Source organism: Panthera onca, chromosome A3, assembly GCF_046562875.1.
Source record: "Panthera onca isolate mPanOnc1 chromosome A3, mPanOnc1 haplotype 2, whole genome shotgun sequence".
NCBI classification, from domain to species: Eukaryota; Metazoa; Chordata; class Mammalia; order Carnivora; family Felidae; genus Panthera; species Panthera onca.
The window spans coordinates 105,606,381-105,626,255 of record NC_138341.1 but is presented as its reverse complement, the minus strand read 5'-3'; the positions used below and the strand labels follow the sequence as shown (position 1 = coordinate 105,626,255).

General features: G+C 37.7%; 1 protein-coding gene across 2 annotated transcripts in view; it reads left to right on the top strand.

Annotated features, from left to right (window-relative positions):
* The window catches only part of PLCB1 (phospholipase C beta 1), a 695,363-nt gene extending 677,686 nt beyond the window's left edge, over positions 1-17,677 (top strand). Inside the window, exon 32 of one of the 2 annotated variants that reach the window (XM_060612318.3) lies at positions 15,172-17,677. In XM_060612318.3, coding sequence (XP_060468301.1) covers positions 15,172-15,399 — 228 coding nt within the window. In that variant the 3' untranslated portion in view covers positions 15,400-17,677. The remainder of the gene's footprint in view (positions 1-15,171) is intronic. The other variant, XM_060612326.2, reaches the window with a different exon arrangement.
* Positions 17,678-19,875: the final 2,198 nt, after the last annotated feature.

Genomic DNA, 19,875 nt, shown 5'->3' with positions numbered 1-19,875 from the left:
AAGTCTCTTAGCTTCCTTGTTCCAGAGCACAAGTGTTCAGAGATCTGAACCATCTTTTGGTATTTTAAGTACAGTGATAACTTTCAGTGTGACAAGGTGTCACTGAATTATGATTATTCATTTTAATAAAATCAAATTTCTTTCTTCATTCAGAATCATTTTTATTCCCAGCTATGATAGCCCCTCCTGCTGAGTCTTCCTAAAGAAAGCACCTACATAAAATAGAAAACTCTTAGGCCTTAATAGTAGGCACCTTAAGGGGAGAATACTCCAGTGCAGACACAAAATTTCAAGGCCTAGAACACAACATTCACTGGGTTGAAGTGGCTTGCCAAGTATCAAAATTATTGCCTTCTATTATAGTATAATTTGCTTTTAGATGCTGAATGGTAGTGATATGTATACAAAGCAGCAAGGGTCAGGCTCTGGGACATGACAAACAATTCATTCCATGTGAAGGCCACAGAGTTTTATGCACATTTTTTGAAAGAAATTATGGAGGTCATGGGGGAAAAACTACAAAAATATTGCATTAAAACACAAAACTTCAATTATATTTATTTAGTTCATGAATCTTCAGGTTAAGCCAATCTGGACTGGGTATAGCTGATCTTATCTGGGCTTGTTCATACATCTGTGGTTAGTTATGGATCAGATAGGTAACGTTACTGATCTCAGCTGGACTTACATATCTGGATAGCAGCCACCTGCTATTTGATCTTGGACAATTCAGGCTGTGTGACTGGGATGACTGGAATGATCAGTTATTTCCACGTGCCTTGTTCTCTGTGAGACTGGACCAGGCATGTTCCCACGACCATAGCAGAGTAACGGGAATGAAAGCTGAAATGCACAAGTGCTTTTTCAAGCCTCTACTTGGGCCATGTCTGTTAACATTTTATTGGCCAAATAACTCACATGACCACCTCATATTCAAAAGGCAGAGAGCTAGCCTCTACCACTTTAGTAAGAGGAACTTAAAGTCAGAAGGCAAAGGCTGTGGATATAGAGATGAAGCATTGAAGCCGTTAATCCAGTTTAATGCAGAGTAGAATCAACTAGGTTCTGGAACTCATTTTGCTATTACCAAGCTAAATTCTTGAGAAGCCCACTTAACTTCTTTTAGCCACAGGTTTATAGTGAGTAAAAGGAAAAGGTTTGACTATATAATTTCTAAAATCCCTTTCCAGTACTACTAACTTTTGGAGAAGTTGACTATATGTCCCTTTCAAAGGTTTCTACAGCAATTGCTAGACACTTGTACGATGATCACAAAAGAAATTCTGTAATACATCTTAAGAATCAAAGGAGGTATAAATTATAGGTTAAGCTAGGATACTGAAGCACTTCAAGAGAGGTATATTGGGAAAAAGACAGTGAATAAAGAATGGGGATGTAGCTAGGAAAAAAAAGTCACAGGAATCCGATCATGTTCTTTGCTGTATTAAGAGAAAATTTCCTCTTTGGGCAATTTCATGGAGTATATGGGTGTATAGAGGAGTTAACACATAAGATCTATGTCAGAATGTATTTGGCTTTTGACTTGAAATAAAATTTAAAATTCAAATAAATGCATGTTAGGAACTAAGCTTGATAAATCACATAATCTCTAGCTTCTATCTTTCCTCTTCTATTGATTCAGTATTTGAATCTACTTAGCATTTAGTATTTGGATCCACTGCCTACCTATCCTGGATCCCTCATCTTTCATCTCTGCAGGCTTAACAACCTTCATTCTACCTTCACCCAACAGCCTCCAACAAACACCTTCAATCCAAACCTGAACATTAGCAAACTCCAGAGGTCTGGAAAGATGAGATTTACAAAGAGAATTCTACTATATAAATCAAACCCTGAAGTAATGTTGAGGGGGAGACACACAAAAGGAGGACTTCGTTGGGATTCCTTTGTCTAAAGTGGTGCTATTCAGAAAATGGTTCTTAGACAAGCAACATGAACATCGCCTGGGAGCTTGTTAGAAATGCATAACCTCGGGGTGCCTGGGTGGCTCAGTCATTTAATTGTCTGTCTCTTGATTTCAGCTCAGGTCACGATCTCATGGTTCATGAGTTTGAGCCCCCATCAGGCTCTGTGCCTACAGCTCAGAACCTGGAACCTGCTTTGGATTCTGTGTCTCCCTCTCTCTCTCCCCCTCTCCCGCTTGTGCTCTATCTCTATCTCTCTCAAAAATAAATAAACATTAAAAAAATTAAAAAAAAAAAAAAAAAGAAATGCAGAATCTCAGGACCCACCCCAGATCTACTAAATCAGAATCTGCATTTTAACAAAGCCACCAGGTACTTTATATCTACGTTAACTTTTGAGAAGCACTGATGTAAAGTTTTCGTATCCTGTCACTTTTAACACACAGCCATCTCTTAAAGAAGTGCTCTCAACCGTAGACTGTGAGGTCCCCTTGATAGTAATCTGTAGTTAATTATAGAGGAGAGAAATTGGAAATGATTTAATTATTATGTATTAGAGCAGATTCAAAGATATGTTCTTGTACTTTATACTATTAAAAAGAGCAAGGAAGAAGGAAGTTACAGCTAGAGAACTCCATCTCCCTAGTAAATGTTGTCTATTATATGTATCCTAAAGAGAAGGTTGAAAGATTCTGCCCAATATCAAGGATGTTGGCAAATCCTACAGGGCCCAACCTAAAAAAATTTTTTTAAGTTTATTTATTATATATATATATAGAGAGAGAGAGAGAGCACACATGAGCCAGGGAGGGGCAGAGAGAGAGGGAGAAAGAGAATCCCAAGCAGGCTCAGTGCTGTCAGTGCAGAGCTTGACTCAGGGCTTGAACTCAAAAACCCTTGAGAACATAACCTGGGCAGAAAACAAGAGTCAGATGAGTAACTGACTGAGTCACCCAGACACCCCAAGGCCCAACTTTTTAAGTCTCATCTCCCCTATAAAGTATTCCCCATATCACTTCAAGGCTAAAATACAATCTTCATTTTCAACATCCATAGTATATTTTGTCTTAGCACCCATTCAGCCCAACTTGTTATTTTCACCATACACATCACTTGTCAACCCGGAAAGATTCTAAATTTTTCGTTCTTCACAGTGCCAAACACAGGACCTTGCACCCATCAGAGTGTTCAAAACATTGTTTGTTGATAAATGCTTCAAAGTCAACAACAGCCCAGAACATAATCTAAATGAGAGATCCAACACATTCCATAATTGTGCTGCGTTGACCTAATAATGACTCAAATGATATAGCTAGAAAGAGCAAAAACCACTTCGACAGGATTCCATATGTTCTCAGCTGCAAGTTAATGTTTTTTGTCTGTCTCTCTTTAGAAATAAAGTTATACATAATTAATAAGCAAGCACAATATGCTAATTACTTTAGCATGTGTAATGTCATTTAAATCTTTTAACAACAACCTGTGGAAACTGGCATTATAATCCCTACTTTACATATGAGGAGATTTCAATTCCAAGAGAGTAAACAAGCAGCCCACGGTCATATTTGGAAAATGCAAGCACCTTTCATGAACAGAGAATCTTGTCTATCCCTTCATGAATTATCCAATTGGATAAATCGATGGCAACAGTTTAATTTGTAATGTCTTCCTAGCCCTTTGTAATGGGCTCTATTGCTAGTTGGTATTTGTTCAAAAGATGAAAGTCATTTTCATTTTCAAGTAAATATAATAATTTATGGAAAATCTGCCAAAACTATAAGGATGCAACATAATCCAAGACTTGATTAAAAGTGTCAGGAATTTATACCCATTGTGAATTAACTGTATTCCTCCACATTGGCATGAAGTGTCCAATTTATTTCTGTTTGGGTCTGAGGTGTTTTCCATTTTGACCTAGAAATAAATTGATCATCTTTTCCTCATTTTCTTTAGATTTCAGTTGCTATTGGCAACCTGGAATTACAAGGTTAAGCAAATGCTGCATTTGCCTTGAGTGGTTTGTAACTTTGAACTTTGAGTTCATGTTCCGTGAGAATTGCTTACCTATAGGAATCACTACTGCCTTGCACGTGGCAAATCCAAACAGTCTGAATCTGCTGTCAAGCTTCTGCTGGGACTGTATGGGTTTTATCAATTTTTAAGTTTATTCTTTGATTTATTGGAACTGGATACCCATCTATAAGGGTACTATCAATCTGGAAGCTGCAGTCACTCATGGTACTGGTTTGGGTTCCTGATTCTTCATGGCTGAAGTTTTTCCTTCAATGGGCCCCATGAATCACTAGCTTCTTCACCTTGTCCCTATGATTATGGATTGAATTCTCCTAGTCTGCATATCCAGCGTGGAAACAAGTGGCTTTCTGCAGGAACTATAGTTTCAGCACTTCAATACTCCAAATGCTTAGGCCTTCTTTCCCATTCTCTTAGAACATTAAAACCCCAGTTTCTTAAGATGGAGAATTTTCTCTACCACTCATGGGCCTTTTGACTTTGTGTTCCTTTGTTATTCCTGTGACTTAAGGACTTATTTTTCTCATATTAAAACTCTGTTATCAATTTAAATTAAATGTATGTGTTCTAGGGGCGCCTAGGTGGCTTAGTCTGGCAACTAACTCTTGATTTCAGCCCAGGTCATGATCTCACAGTTCATGGGTTCAAGCCCCATGTCTGGTTCTGTGCTGACAGTGTGGAACCTGCTTGGGATTCTCCATCTCTTCCTCTCTACTTCTCTTCTCTGCCCCTGCTCATTCTCTCTCTTTCCCTCTCTCTTGCTCTCAAAATAAACTTTAAATATAAAATAAAATTAAAATAAAATCTTTATAAAAATTGTATGTGTTCTACTTGATTCAGCATTTCCCTGTTTGGAGTAGAAGACGGAATCTCCACTCAGACATTTTGACTCAAATTCTCATTGCAATTTATCAAAATTCAGAGGAAAACAAATAAACCAACGCAATCTGTAATGGCTGGGATATGTAATGTGGTTCCATTTTCCCACATGAGATTTTCCAACAATCCCCTCAACCTGACTGACCTACCTCTGTAATTTTTATATGATCCTGTTATGTCTGTTCTTGGTTAAAGTAAAACTTCATGAGATTATTCTAAAAATAAGAGGAGTTTTGGGGCGCCTGGGTGGCTCAGTTGGTTAAGCGTCCAACTTCAGCTCAGGTCATGATCTCGTGGTCCGTGGGTTCGAGCCCTACATCAGGCTCTGTGCTGACAGCTCAAAGCCTGGAGCCTGCTTCAGATTCGGTGTCTCCCTTTCTGACCCTCCCCCGTTCATGCTCTGTCTCTGTCTCAAAAATAAATAAACATTAAAAAAAAAAAGAGTCTGCAAGGTGGCTCGAGCTGATTTTGAAACCACCCATTCTATATGTGTATTTTAATGCTTTTCCCACTGTTTTCAGTAATCTCTCAGCTGATTGATGATGTTGAGGTTAAAATACCTGTGTTAATTCTTTATAAAATTCTCCTGGCCACTCTATCCCATGCTCAGGGGTTTTGCATTTTCCTGTTTATTTGGGATTTTTTAAAAAAAATATTTGTTCTTATTTTGGAATGCTATTTTTATGCTAAAAGTGAAATAATCACATTGCCATAAAAATGAGAAATAGAAAAAGTAAAAATACTCAGTCCCAATACAGCTTATATTTTAGCATTTTCTTTCAAAGTAATTCTGTATTCTTAGAAAATATTCTCATAGTTGTAGCCATAGTACATCTAAAATCATATGTTGACCTACTTCATTTATCACAGTCACATGATTATTTTCCCCCATTTTCACAGCCATTTATTGTCTTACATTTATTGGCTGCATTACATTTCTTTAAGCAGAAGCCTATGTTTTCTATTACAGAAACTCTGTTGTATTGTTTTAAGTGGATTTTTTTTGCTTGTTTGTTTGTGAGTTTTATTATTTTCCCTAATCCTTAGCAGTAAATTTTAAAATATTTTGAGCAAGATGATTTCAGTACCATATTACCACACGCATTTCCCAAAGGCCAGAGATATTTTTAAAAGGGTTACAAGACTAGGAGGAATTACATTTTTAAAAATACAGCAGATGCTGGGCCGCCTGGGTGGCTCAGTCGGTTAAGCATCTGACTTCAGCTCAGGTCGTGATCTCATGATTCAGGAGTTCAAGCCCTGCGTTGGGCTCTGTGGTGACACCTAGGAGCCTGAAGTCTGCTTTGGATTCTGTCTCCCTGTCTCTCTGCCCCTCCCCCACTCACATTCTGTCTCTGTCTCTCTGTCTCTCTCTCTCTCTTTCTCTCAAAAATAAATAAAAACATTGAAAATACAGCAGATACTTCCGGAGAAAGAAAAAAAAGCGAAATGATCTAAAATGTCTAATGAGAAAACCAATGGGAACAAATGGCTTTATGTGTATATCAAAAGTAACACAACTATACAAGAATATAATTATTTCAAGTGAATTTTTACAGAGTAATATAATTGTGCATTCTTGGTGGGGTTTATTCTATGAAAAACAGAACCTCAAAAATGTCTTAAGCTTCATGTGGTTATTGTATGGCTAGGGCATAATATTGAAACTACTTCCATATATTAGAAAATGTAAAGCAAATAAGTTATATTGTTATCAAAAAAAAATATATACAAAATTAATTACAGAATAAAAAAGATATACCAATATAGAATCAAAGAATTAAGAAAAAAATTCTATAATGTTATATTAAATTTGAAATATCAACACGTACTAACGATTTTTCAAAAATACACATCCTATTGTCTCCTGAGAGCCTAAATACAATGATAGTCTGGAAAGCAGTGAGCACTTTTAGCACCCAAGCTTGGTTATTAATGCTTCTCCAATAAAGGCACCTTGGAAAAGTAGCTGATTCCAGGTCTGAGGCAGAGGAAGGACAAGAGGTGCCTGAGTTACCTTATTTTACCTAGAAAAGCAAGCAAGTGCTCAGAAACTGATGACAGCATGTCAAAAGGACCCAGGAGCATGCCCTTCAAGGGCTTCTGCTGGCATTATATAGGACAATTTGAGCTCAAAAAAGACTAATGGCTGTAACTGATTTAAACAAAAGGAATAAATAGAAATAAATATGTGTTGTCTGTAGTTATTCTCAGAGAAAGAGAGACAAGAAAAAGAAGACTCATTTGCTATTTTTTGAAATTACTGTTGCCCCAACTCCTTACTCAGAGTATTTGTGAATCAAAGGAAAAGAATTAAATGTTTACTCTCCCTTTTTAGGAGGAACTCTGGTTCCTCTCCACATGATGAGGGAAAGCTCTTCCTTACAGAAGAATACTAGCTAAATTTAAAAAAAATAGAAAAATGAATTTACTCCTAATAAAATAGGCAAGAATCATCAATTTCATGAAAAGGTGCTAAAGAAACTTTATATAGATCCAGAGTTTTTCCTACAGAATAATTGCCAATAGCCACAGGAAAACATGTCTTAACAAAGTTGAGGTCTGGTATTTACTACTTTTAGCCAAGTGATCAAATTTAGCATTGCTGATAGTGCAACCACACAATAATAGAACTCACTGATACATTACAATATGAGATATAAAAGAATACCTATTGGCTATTCTTGTTCAAGCAAATGTTTAATCCCCATCTAATCAAACTTACAGGCTTAACTTCTAGTTTACAGGAAAGGCAGTTTTCCAGGACCAACTTAAACGACACCACAAGGAAATAATCAGACACATTCAACATGTGGGCATTCTATAAGAAAATTGAACAGGACTCTTCCAAAACTCCAAGTCATAATAAAACTTCAAACAATAAATAATTCAAGTGGAAGAAATAAAAAAGACAAGACATTACAATTGAATGCAATATAAGAACTTGGAATTCTGGTCCAAAAAAAAGCTGGAAATTTTGGGAGATGTAATACTGGGAAAATTTGAACATGAATGGATGTTAGGTAACATTAAGGAATTATTATCAATTTCCTTGACATGATTAGGATATTGCCATAATGTAGAAAAATGTCTTTATTTTTAGGAGATGTGTGGTATACTATCTATGGGTCAAGTGTTGTGATATCTGAAAATTATTTTCAAATGATTCACCAAAAAAAAAAAAAAAGAGTGATAGGCAATAATAATACATATGTGGCAAAATATTAAGATTATTAGGGTTGTTTCTAGGGCTTTTGTTCTCATTGCTGTCATTGTGGTTTTTTTTTGGGGGGGGGGTTGTTTGTGGGATATTGATGGTGGTTTTTGTTTTTACCTCTACAAACAATGCTGCAATAAGCTTGGGTGCTTCCCTCTTATATGTTGATGTGCTCTCTTCTCTGGGCCAGATTCCCTTCCCAAATGTGGAGTTGCTGGGTGAAAAGCTATGTACATTTTCTTTCTTGTAAATATTATAGACATCAGATTATTGCCTAATATTTGAAAAAGTCCATTTCTCACCAGATGTTATTACTCCTTTGAAAAAACTATTTTTCTACCAATATATCCCTTTAAAAAAATGTGCTATTGAATGTCCCTTTTTGTCAATGAGAGTGAACATTTTCTCAACTGTCTATATTTGCACTTCTTCTATGAATTGCTTGAGGTTTGCCCATCTTTTTCACCAAAAAAAGATTATTTTGATTTAGATACATACAGTGACCTTTGAACACGAGTTTGAATAGGTACACTTATACATGGATTTTTTTCAATACAGTATAGTACTATAAATAAATGTGTTTTCTCTTCCTTATGATTTTCTTAATTTTTCTGAATTTTTTCTCTAGCTTACTTAAAGTATATACATATATACACATATATATATATGTATACATACATATATATACATATAATAATACAAAATATGTGTTAATATAATATACATATAAAATACAAAATATGTGTTAATTGACTGTTTATGTTATTGGTAAGGCTTCTAGTCAACAGTAGGCTATTAACAAATTTGTGGGGAGTCAAAAATTAGACTTGGATTTTTGACTATAAGGGTTGGCATCCTGGATCCCCACATTGTTTAAGGATCAACCATATACCTAATAAATTTTTCTTTGTAGCTTACAGTTTTTCTACCTTGCTTGAGAAGGTCTCTTTACCCTATGATTATGCAATTACTCACCTAGATTTTTTTCCTAAGATTTTTGTTTGCTTCCTGTTTTATGTTAAGGTCTTTAATATACTCCTTTGGGCAAAATGACTTGAGTCGGACTTGAGGTCAAACTGAAAAATCTCCTTAAATATCTGTCTGTGCTTTTTCTGTAGCTTTTTTTTTTTAAGTTTTAGCAGTTCTTTTGTCTTTTTATCCTATAGTAGCTTATTATACTCTGGTTTCAGTTTGTTTCCTTAGAAAATTGGCTATGATTATATCTCTTTACTAATTCAGTAACCTGTCTTATTTTATATCTATACCATATTTATATTATACTGAGTTCCCTACACCCCCATTTGTAAACTAACCTTCGTAAGTAACTTTACTTTCTCCTTGGTCTTCCTCTTTAAATTTATGAATCTCAAAACCTTGCATAACTAGATCAAATCTCTACCTTATTTTCTAAGGCAATTGAAAAAATGTCAGAGGCAGAATAGCATCCCAAGTGCAAAACTCTTGGACAATATACTCAGGCAGAGCTAAAAACATTTGAACTTGACTGTGTTGTCTTTTCCTTCTTAACTATCCAGAGTAAACAGAAGCTATGAGTAAGCAACATCTTCTGAAAATCAAGTTAACTGAGAAATTTAGAGATTGAGTCTGGCTAGTCAAATTGGAGAACTCAGCCTAAAATGAAACAAATTCTGGCAACGCTTTTATTTATTTATTTATTTATTTTAATGTTTGTTTATTTTGAGGGAGAGAAAGACAAAGTGGAAGTAAGGGAGGGGTAGAGAGAGAAAGAGGAGAGAGAGAGCAGGAGACACAGAATCCGAAGCAGGCTCCAGGCTCTGAGCTGTCAGCACAGAGCCCCATATGGGGCTCGAACTCACTAACCATGAGTCATTACCTGAGCTGAAGTCAGACGCTTAACTGACTGAGCCACCCAGGCATCCCAAGCTCTTATTTATTAATAACTGGGTGCAATGTAATAATTTGCCTTAAAAAGAGAGATTAAATTTCACCATATTCTTCCCTCTGTTTTGCCCATTTCCTAAAAATAGGTCTTATCAAGCAAGCTCATGTTTGCTAATGTTATAGAAAAGCTCCAAAGCATATTCTTCAAATTTAGATTTTTCAGGAAGATCTATCAGTCCTATGGTGATTTTCCCTCAAAAATCTGTTTTAAGATTACAGCAATGAAAAGATGGGGCCAGCTGAATTAAATTATGAGTGCTTTGTGATATCAGGCCATATATGAGACTCCTTTGAATTTCCCTACTAGATCAGGTAGTTATTGCCACAATACTGCTGCCTACCAAAAAACTAAAAAAACACAAAACTGAGCAGCACACCGCAATAAGCACTTACTAAGCTCATGAGTCTATGAACTGTAGGTGATTCTTCTGGTCTGAGTCAGGCTCAGCTGATCTCAGTAGCCTTGCTCAAGCCTGTATTTAGCTGGTGGGTCAGCTAGGGACTGGCTGGTTTATAACAGCTTCACTTTCATGTCATAGCTGAAGTGATAAGGATATAATTGGATCCTGTGTCTCTTCCTATAGCAGGCTAGCCTGAGCTTCTTCACATAATGGCTCAGTAAACTTCCAACAGTGAGAGCAGAAGCACATGAAGCCTTTTGAGGTCTAGGCTCAGAACTGCATGCTGGCACATTCTACTGGACAAAGCAAATCACAAGGCTTCCCTAATTTCAGGGGAATGAAAAATACACTCTACTCTTTGATGGGAGATACTGCCAAGGCCATGAGTACAAGGAGGGGGGGAGGAATTGCTATCATTTGTGCAATTAATCTACCATTCCCATAAAACTTGCAGCTTGAGTTACGGAAAGTAGACATTCAATAGCCTTGAGGATATGAAGTAGAAGGGAATTAGATTGGATGGCACTGAACTCCAGAAGAAGGATCTTCAAGATCAAGCCCTGGTTTTCAGTAAAGGACCATCTGAAGCTCAGGATGGTGGGGAGGCAAAACTAGGAAGGATCCAAATGCAAAATCCATCGTCAGACCCAATCTCTTGAGTTTTCTGGTCTAAGCCAGATTTAAATCTGCTAGGACAGAATTTAGAAACCCTTCACAAGCCCAATAGAACTCATGAGTGTGGTTCAATTTGACTGCCAACAATAAAAAATCAGGAGATCTTTCATGAAAATTGCAAACATTAGCTAAAGCTAAGTTTCTGGTACCCCGTTAGACAGAGCATGCCCTCCTTTCACTCCTACTTCATGATTTGACTGCCCCCTCCACCCCCACCCAAACATCTGAGTTTGCAACCCTTAGGCTAGAATAATTCCAGACTCCTGATGGATAGGATTTTTTGGGAACAGAGCCAGACTTTACCCTTCATATTTTCTTACAATGAACAAGTATTCCATTTATAAGAATAAAAAATAAATAAAAGGAAAGCTCTAACTTGAAATTTAATAATAAATGATATTTTGTAATTAATTTGTTAATAACTGATTCTAACAATACAATCTACCACTAACCCATGATAAAAGAAAAGTCCACTAAAATTATAACTTAGCCACAATTGGGTCAATAATTAAAAATTATTTTGAATAATGATAATAATAATAATTATTATTATTGTGATTTATAATAAGGAATTTATATTAATCTTCTTCCCAGTTCCTAGCACAGGGTTCCTAAAACTCTTGAAATTTCTTGACATTTCCTAAATAATGGGCAACAAGATGTCTTTTATTATGTTAATGAGATGACTTTTCAAAAGCCCCTTGGAAAGATGGGGGCTAATTGTGGGGCAGAGGAGGGGGAACAATTGTGGGATTAAAGGATTGGACCTTACAGTGCCAACCCCTAACCTACAGGGAGGCAGGAGGTTGAATCAATGGCCAATGGCTAATCATCATCATGCCTATGTAATGAAGCCTCCATGAAAACCCAAAACGATGGGGTTTGAAGATCTTCTGAGTTGGTAAACATATCGAGGGAGATGCAGGAAGAGTGGGTGCTCAGAGAGCATGGAAGCTCCACACCCCTTTCCACATACTTTGCGCCATGCGTCTCTTCCACCTGGCTGTTCCCGAGTTACACCTCTCTATAATAAACCAGTAACCTAGTAAGTAAAATGTTTGAGTTCTGTGAGCCACTCCATCAAATTAATCGAACCCAATGAGGGGATTGTTAGAGCTGCCAATCTATATCCAGTTGGTCAGAATCACAGGTGACAACCTGGACTTGCAATTGACATATGAAATGAGATGAGGGTCAGGGACAGTCTTCTAGGACTGAGCTCTTAACTTGTGGGATCTGATGCTCTCTCCAGGTAGATATCAGAGTTGAGTTAAATTATAGGACACAGACAGTGTCCTAGGGAATTGCTTTGTGGTATGGGGGGGGGGGGAGGCTCACACACTGGAATTGGCTGCAGAATCATAATTATTAAGATTATATTATTTTTAAAAATCAGATTATTAAAAAATATTCAAAAGTGTTAGTTTAAGCCTTTGACATTGTCTCACATATCACATTTTCTTTTTTATATATAAATTTAAAAAAGAAACATCACTCTCAAGCACTATGGGGTCTTGTCCACCAGTGACCTCAGAGAAATTGACTCTGGTTATGTAAAATGTATCTAAAGCTGAAGGCCCCCTACACTAACCTAAAGAAAAACAAATCTACTATTTCCTAAACACAGGGCCCCTTGCTTTTCTTCCTTTCCCTATATTCCTTAGAAACAAAACTTTAACAGCATGCATTCCTGAATTAAACTTGAGACAAATTGATGGTGAGACCTGGATGGTAGTTAATGGAAACTGCCCAACACCAGGCTGAGATTTCACTCTTGTAAAAGCCTCACACCCTTCCAAATTGTTGAGACACCTGGGTAAGCATTGGCCATTGTCATCTTGTCTGCGATGCTCCAATGGCTCGCCTGTTCCCAACAGTGAGGGTGCAGCTGTATGTGAAGGTGCCTTTGCTCTATTGTAGCAATGTCAATCTTAGAGCCCCATGGGTGCCCTTCTCATAGCTTGTTTCCTCCTTGGCTTATTAGAATTCATATGCCAGCATGACATATTCATAAATACCCTACATTTTATATTTGGGAGGAATACTTGACTTTCAGTACTCAGGCCAAGCCATTTTTATCAGGCACTTTTTGATGTGGAAAAAAAAAAAGGTCATTCAAACAGATCCACAGTCCATTATCTGAGACTCTTGGGATCATGGTTTTTTTTGGAATTCATAATCTTTCTGATTTTAGAAAGTGTAATATAATGCATATATTGTGAGCATAATACTCCAGAGGGGTGCTTGGTCATCCTCATAATCACACAAATTAATATGTCTATAGTACCATGCATGGATATTCACATTCCGTGAAATATATAAAGATTATAAATAGGCTTATTTCAATTAATGTCTATGTGTTTGCCACAAATGTACAATAAAGTTCTGGACTTCAGAACTTTGAGGGTTTTAGAATTGCAGATAGGGGATTATGAACCCACATTATAGAACGAAGTCTTGGCAGAATTTATCTAGCATAGAAGCAAGAGCAAAAGGAGTTAAACTAAAGAGGGTGTTGTCACGCTGCTGACACTGTCCAGAATGTGGGTAAAGAAGGGCGGGTCACAGCACCGAGGGCCAGACGCCCTGAGCACTCTCTTGACCCTGGGTGGGCCAGGGCTCAGGACAGGCACCAGAGACAGCATGAAGCCTCAGATGAAGCCACAGATGGAGGACATACGGCCAGGATCATAACAAAAAGTAAGTGGGGAGCTCCGAGGTGAGCCAGGCCAGGAAGATAACCAAGGTGTCCAAGGTAGACCAGCCTCATTGGTATCACTTGGGATCCACTGAGAAATGCAGGATCTTGAACCCCACCCAGATCTCCTGAATCAGAAGTAAAGTCAGGAGCCCAGGTGATCTGTGTGCACCTTAAAAGTTAGAGAAGCGCAAAAAGCAATTCCTTAATGGTTTTAAGGACATGTCTTAAGAAAATCTGTCTCAAGGCTACTAAGAGGAGAAAAAGCATGCTGTCTCACAGACTGTTTCTAAAATTATACTCCCTGCTTACCATTCAATAAGGAAAGAAAATTTCGTGTAAAATTCTGGGTTTCGATAGGGCTCAACACAGCAGAGCTTTTTAGCAGGCAGTACCCACCGCCAGCCCTGCCCTTCACCCAATCTACAGAGGCACCCAGCTTTCACTTGTTTTATGATTATGGCTTCCATTTGTGTCTGCATTTGAGGAAAGGGTTCTGTGCCTTTTAAAAGTCTGGGCATTCTCCAGAGCATTAAAGAGGTAAATTAAAAGACAGTTTATTAGGTAGCTAAAACAATTTACAAGGCAAATAAAATTAGAATGAAAAAAAGGGAATCAAAATAAAGAGATGATAAAAGAAGTCAAAACAGAAGTTAGAGTTGGTTACATAAGTATGTTCACTTTGTAAAAATGCGTGGATCTGCTCTCTAGAAGTACCCAGCTGTGGCTTCCCAGCATCTGAGTGAGGCCACACTTCATGAAGCCCACACATATCTCCCTGTCCTCTCCAGTCAGCCTCTGCCCTCTCCCCAGCCTGATGCATGGTTGACCTTGGCATTCCCAGCTATCAGAAGCTTCCAGCCTTTATATTTAAGAACTTCAGATCATTGCATATTACTTCTGCAAACTTTTTCAAAAGATTCACCTCTGTGGTGCGCCTGGGTGGCTCAGTCGATTGGGTGTCCAACTTCAGCTCAGGTCATGATCTCAGAGTCCATGAGTTTGAGCTGTGCTGACAGCTTAGAGCCTGGAGCCTGCTTCTGATTCTGTGTCTCCCTCTCTCTCTGCCCTTCTCCCACTCACACCCTGTCTCTCTTTTTTTCTCAGAAATAAATAAACAAAAAAATTAAAAAGAGAAAGATTCACTTCTGTGTATGTGTATGTGGGTATGGAATTTATTTATAATGTTGCAGGTCTTTAGCCCTGTTCCTCCACACAGAATCCGAAACTTGATTTTCAGCTATGGACAAGCGATGTGTCCAACTACACTCTGTTTTACGTCTCTATAGATAACCAAGTGGATGGTATTTACATTAAGTCATTTCTCCCCCATCTTTGTACATCTCTTTCAAAGAGGTCCTACGTGGGTGGTTATAGAAAACTAAATGACGTAAAATCCTCTCCTCTCTTGATGTCTCCCAGCTGCAGATGGATCTGGAGCAAGAGTACCAAGACAAGTTCAAAAGGCTGCCCCTGGAGATCTTGGAGTTCGTGCAGGAAGCCATGAAAGGGAAGATCAGTGAAGACAGCAATCACAGTTCTGCCCCTCCCTCCCTGGCCTCAGACCCTGGAAAACTGAACCACAGGCCTCCTTCCAGTGAGGAGCTAGAAGGGGACAACCCAGGAAAAGAGTTTGATACTCCTCTGTGATTGTTCCTGCCAGGCCTTCAAAACATGCATGGCCACTTCATCGGACTCTCTCTTACTACAAAGATCACTGCCCAGGAGCATCTTCCTGAGAAGCATCCCTTAGCCTAAAATCCACACCAAAGGGGGAGTTCTAGACAGATCCATACAGACATCCTCATGCCCAGGCTCTATGCGTTATATGGACACTACCGCAGGTCTACTTATGGAGAGTGCATGTATGTGGGGCTTTTGTTTTCTTTCCAATAGTAAATTCAAAGCAGGCAACTTCCAGGCTCCCTGGGACATTTAATGAAGGACAGTGTCTTTTCTGAAGAAAATCAAGCTCATGTTTTTATTTGAAGCTCTGGTGTAAAGTATTTCAAAGTAATAGAAATAGTTTGAGAAATGCATAGCACTATTTAACACTATTGAACAGTCAACTTAGAGCATTTGTTTTCCTAACTGCCCCTCAACTACCATATCTTCAAGGTAACATGCATATTAAACTGTTCCATCCTTTGCTTTGCAAGCACTGGCGGCTTGCAGTTTGCTAATTTATTTATCGTAGAGGCATCAGTGTATTTGTTGCTGACGTGGCTTTATTAGATACCATAGTGATTCAAATAAGTTGGTTTTCTTTCTTGAGAAAAAGTCACTTGATTGTATCCTCACCCAGTGAATCTATCCCAAGACTTAGTAATATGGCTCCTACATTTGATTACTTGGGCAAACTGACCACACACTTCCAGACAGTGTGCTTTCTGAGTTGACCGTTTACACTGAAAAAGTCTGGATAGTCATTGGTTGTTGGCCTGAAATTATTACATAACTACAAAGAGTCTGTCTGGTTGAATAAAAATAGTTGAGCTGATATATGTTGAGCAGAGATTCAATCAGACTGAACAGGTTCCAGTGGTTATTTTGCTGTCTCACATTTTATATGGTTCATTTATTTTTACTATAGAGATAAAGATTGAATATTTATCTAGAGAATACACAAACCCACATATAAATGATATATATTATCTCCATGTATTTATGTACACACTCAGCCATGTAAGTGCACACACACACACACACACACACACACACACATACACAAGTATGGCTGTGTGTTTTTTAATTGGCAATGACCCAAGTCTCTTCTACAAGACTTAAAACCAAATTCAGGGATAAATACCTAGAGAAGAAAATGGTCAAACATCTGTATTATGTCGCTATTAAATTATATTGAAATTCTAAGAAACAATTGATGGAACCATTGATACGAGTGGAGGTAGATTTAGAACTTAGAATATGAATTTGATATATATTTTACAGGATCAAAAACTGGATTTTAAGTATCAGATTTTAAGCTTGTTTTAATAGAATATACAAAATGTATAGGGCAGCAATATGGAAATTTATTAGTATCTTTCATAATTTTTAAGTCTGACAGATTTCAATTTTATTCTAACATAAAAAATCTTTCATTATATATCTACTATGTACATTTAACACACTTAACTATGTCTTTTGTTAAGTTTCTATGTTGGGTGGCATAAGAAAAACAAATTATATTGTGGGAAAACTGATCAAAAGTATTATTGAAAGAACTTAAGTAAGAGAGAGTAATTATATAGAAGAAAATATAATCTAGAGAGTAACACAAAGAACATTGAAGTTAAAGCCCTGAAGAAAGATGCTCACAGCTTTATTTTACTTTAAAATAAACCTGTCTGATTGTAGCTTAGCGAAACATTCTAAAATGCAAAAACCAGTTGTGTCCTGAAAATTGTGTTTCAAGAATTTAATATTTTTATGCAAATTATTTTATTTAACTTTAAGCAATAACTAGGGATCACAATTAAGTTTTAATCAAAATGAAGGCTTAGTTCAACATTAGGCAAGAGTGTTTGATTAAAAAAAAAACACATCTAGCAAGACACAGGGGAAAAAATCCCATCCTCTTTGGAGATGATTATATTTTGATGTGAAAGATTTGGGGTATTAATTAGACACTTAATAAAACTTATCTTCCACTGAAAGAGAATTCTTTTGTAAAGCATTCTACTTTTGCACTTTGAAAGAAAGGCATTAATCGTAAGGAAGCAAGAAAGGGCACAATTGAATGCTGCGTTTTTATAAACAAAATTACAGACTGTCTAACATTGCAGAAGAGTGAACTAATAATAGCATTCATAACCAAACACAATGATGATTATTACAGAACCTTGTATCACAGTTTAGGCCAGAGACAGACAAAAGTGGAAAAAAACTTGACTTAACACAAACTGTTCTGGTAGTTGGATTTCATGATCTTAGTGACTCGATAGTCATTTTGCAATACATTTGTATTTGGCCATTTACTGTAATCACATTTTTATATCTGTACAATGACAGTTTTTGCAGTTGTGGGGTAGTGTGTAACACTGTCCATCTTGCATCATCGAAATTACTACAGCGATACTATCATTTAACAATATTAATATTACTTGAAATAGAGTAAGATAAAGAAAAAGGGTCTATATGATGTGCAGTTTTGTGCCTTTATGTATTTGCCTTGTTCTGTGTTGAATGTGTGAAATTCTGTACTGTGGTCTTACCTATAATAGAGAGAGCTGTGTAGTAAATTAGACTGTGCCCCTCTGGTACCTTTACACTACTGAGACTAGCGTGGTTTTGGCCGTGAAAACCAATTTTCAAAATTCTAATGACATGCTGCGTGGTTTTGGTTTTCAGCGTTTCATTTGAACATTTCAACATCGCCATACATTAATGAATACTCCTGTAATTGATAAGCAGTCGTTAAATCCTTCTGAAAGAAAGGGCCATTGCTTGCATTACTTTGAATTTAATGTTGCGCTTGTGCACTGTATAAATATTGTTTGTGACAGATTGGACATTGTGACTTTTGCCTTTTCAGAAGACAATAAAATATAGGACAAAGTATTTGAAACTCTTAAAGTGTACATATTTTGGTTCTTCTATCTCCAATTATTTAAAATGCGTAATTCACATTTTTGTAATAATTCTATGCAATTTTGTGGCATGATGTTTCTTCCACTTGTAATTTTATGTGCTTTCATCACAAATCCAAAGGAAACAATAAAAATTTCTTAACACATCCCAGCTGTTATTTCTTGGTGTCAGGGCCAACCTTTTTTTTTTTTTTTGACAGGCAAGATGGTGTGAGTGGGCTTAGTATCAGTCATTAGGAACATAAGGCCCACCCTGACACAGCCCTTCTGTGGCCGCACAAGAAACCAGGATGCTGCAGTGCATGTGCCAGAGGGCACAGTTGTCATTACTGTATCACTCCACCACCCCATCCAGGAGTGGCATTCACCTGCCCATGAATTTCATTTTAGAGATCCTCTCTCCCTTCCTTCACCAAAGCTAAGAAAAGCAAAAGTCAAGGTTTCTTGACAAATAGTGGAGATGAACTGACAGAGTACTTGGTGTAAGTTTTCTTATGAAACATAAATAGGGTTTGCCACATTGATTTTTTTAAAAAAGGAATATACATGTGTGTTACGAGAATGTCCCATAGGCACACCTTATGCACTATATCCATTACCTACTGCTATGTTACACATTAGTCCAAAACCTGGTGGCTAAAAATGATCAGTATCTCTTGTCTCTCACAGTTTTGTAGGTCCAGGATTCAGACAGGACAGAGCAGAGATGATATGTCTCTACTCCACAGTACTCAGGGCCTCGATGGGAAGATTAGAAGACTAGGGGCTGGGGTGCCCAGGTGGCTCAGTCAGGTAAGAAGCTGACCATTGATTTCGGCTCAAGTCACGATCTCATGGTTTGGGAGTTCCAGCCAGCATCTGGCTCTGCACTCATAGCGCAGAGCCTGCTTTGGATCCTCTGTCTCCCTCTCTCTGCCCCTCCCCCGCTCATGCTTGATCTCTCTCAAAAATAAATAAACATTAAAAAAGAGGAAGAAAGAAAGAAAGAAAGAAAGAAAGAAAGAAGAAGGGAGGGAGGGAGGAGAGAGGAAGGAAAGAAGGGAGAAAGGAAGAAGACTGGGAGCTGGAATCCTCTGAAGACTAATTTATTCACATGGCTGGTAGTTGATGGTATGAGGGACTAGCCAGGCATCTGGGCTGGAACACCCACATGTGTCCTCCCCAAATGACCTGGGTTTTCCCACTTTATGGTGGCTGAATTCCAAAGTTGAGCCTCCTGAGAGAGAACCAGGCAGGAGCTGTGTCCGAATTTGTATGACCAAGCCTCATAGTTACATGCTGTCACTTATGTGGGACCCCGTTCATTGGAGCTGTCACAAGCCCCTGCCCAAAAGCAAGAGGAGGGAACAAACATAGATCCCATCTCACCGTGGCAGTAGCATGGATCACACTGAAGAATATGAAGTGTTGATAAATACATAGACATGGCCTTACTTGAAAAATACAATCTTCCACATACAGTGTGTACCCAGCCGAATTTGTAGTTACACTTAAACCTGTTCCACCACCTTTGTTTTCTACATCAGTGAACAAAATC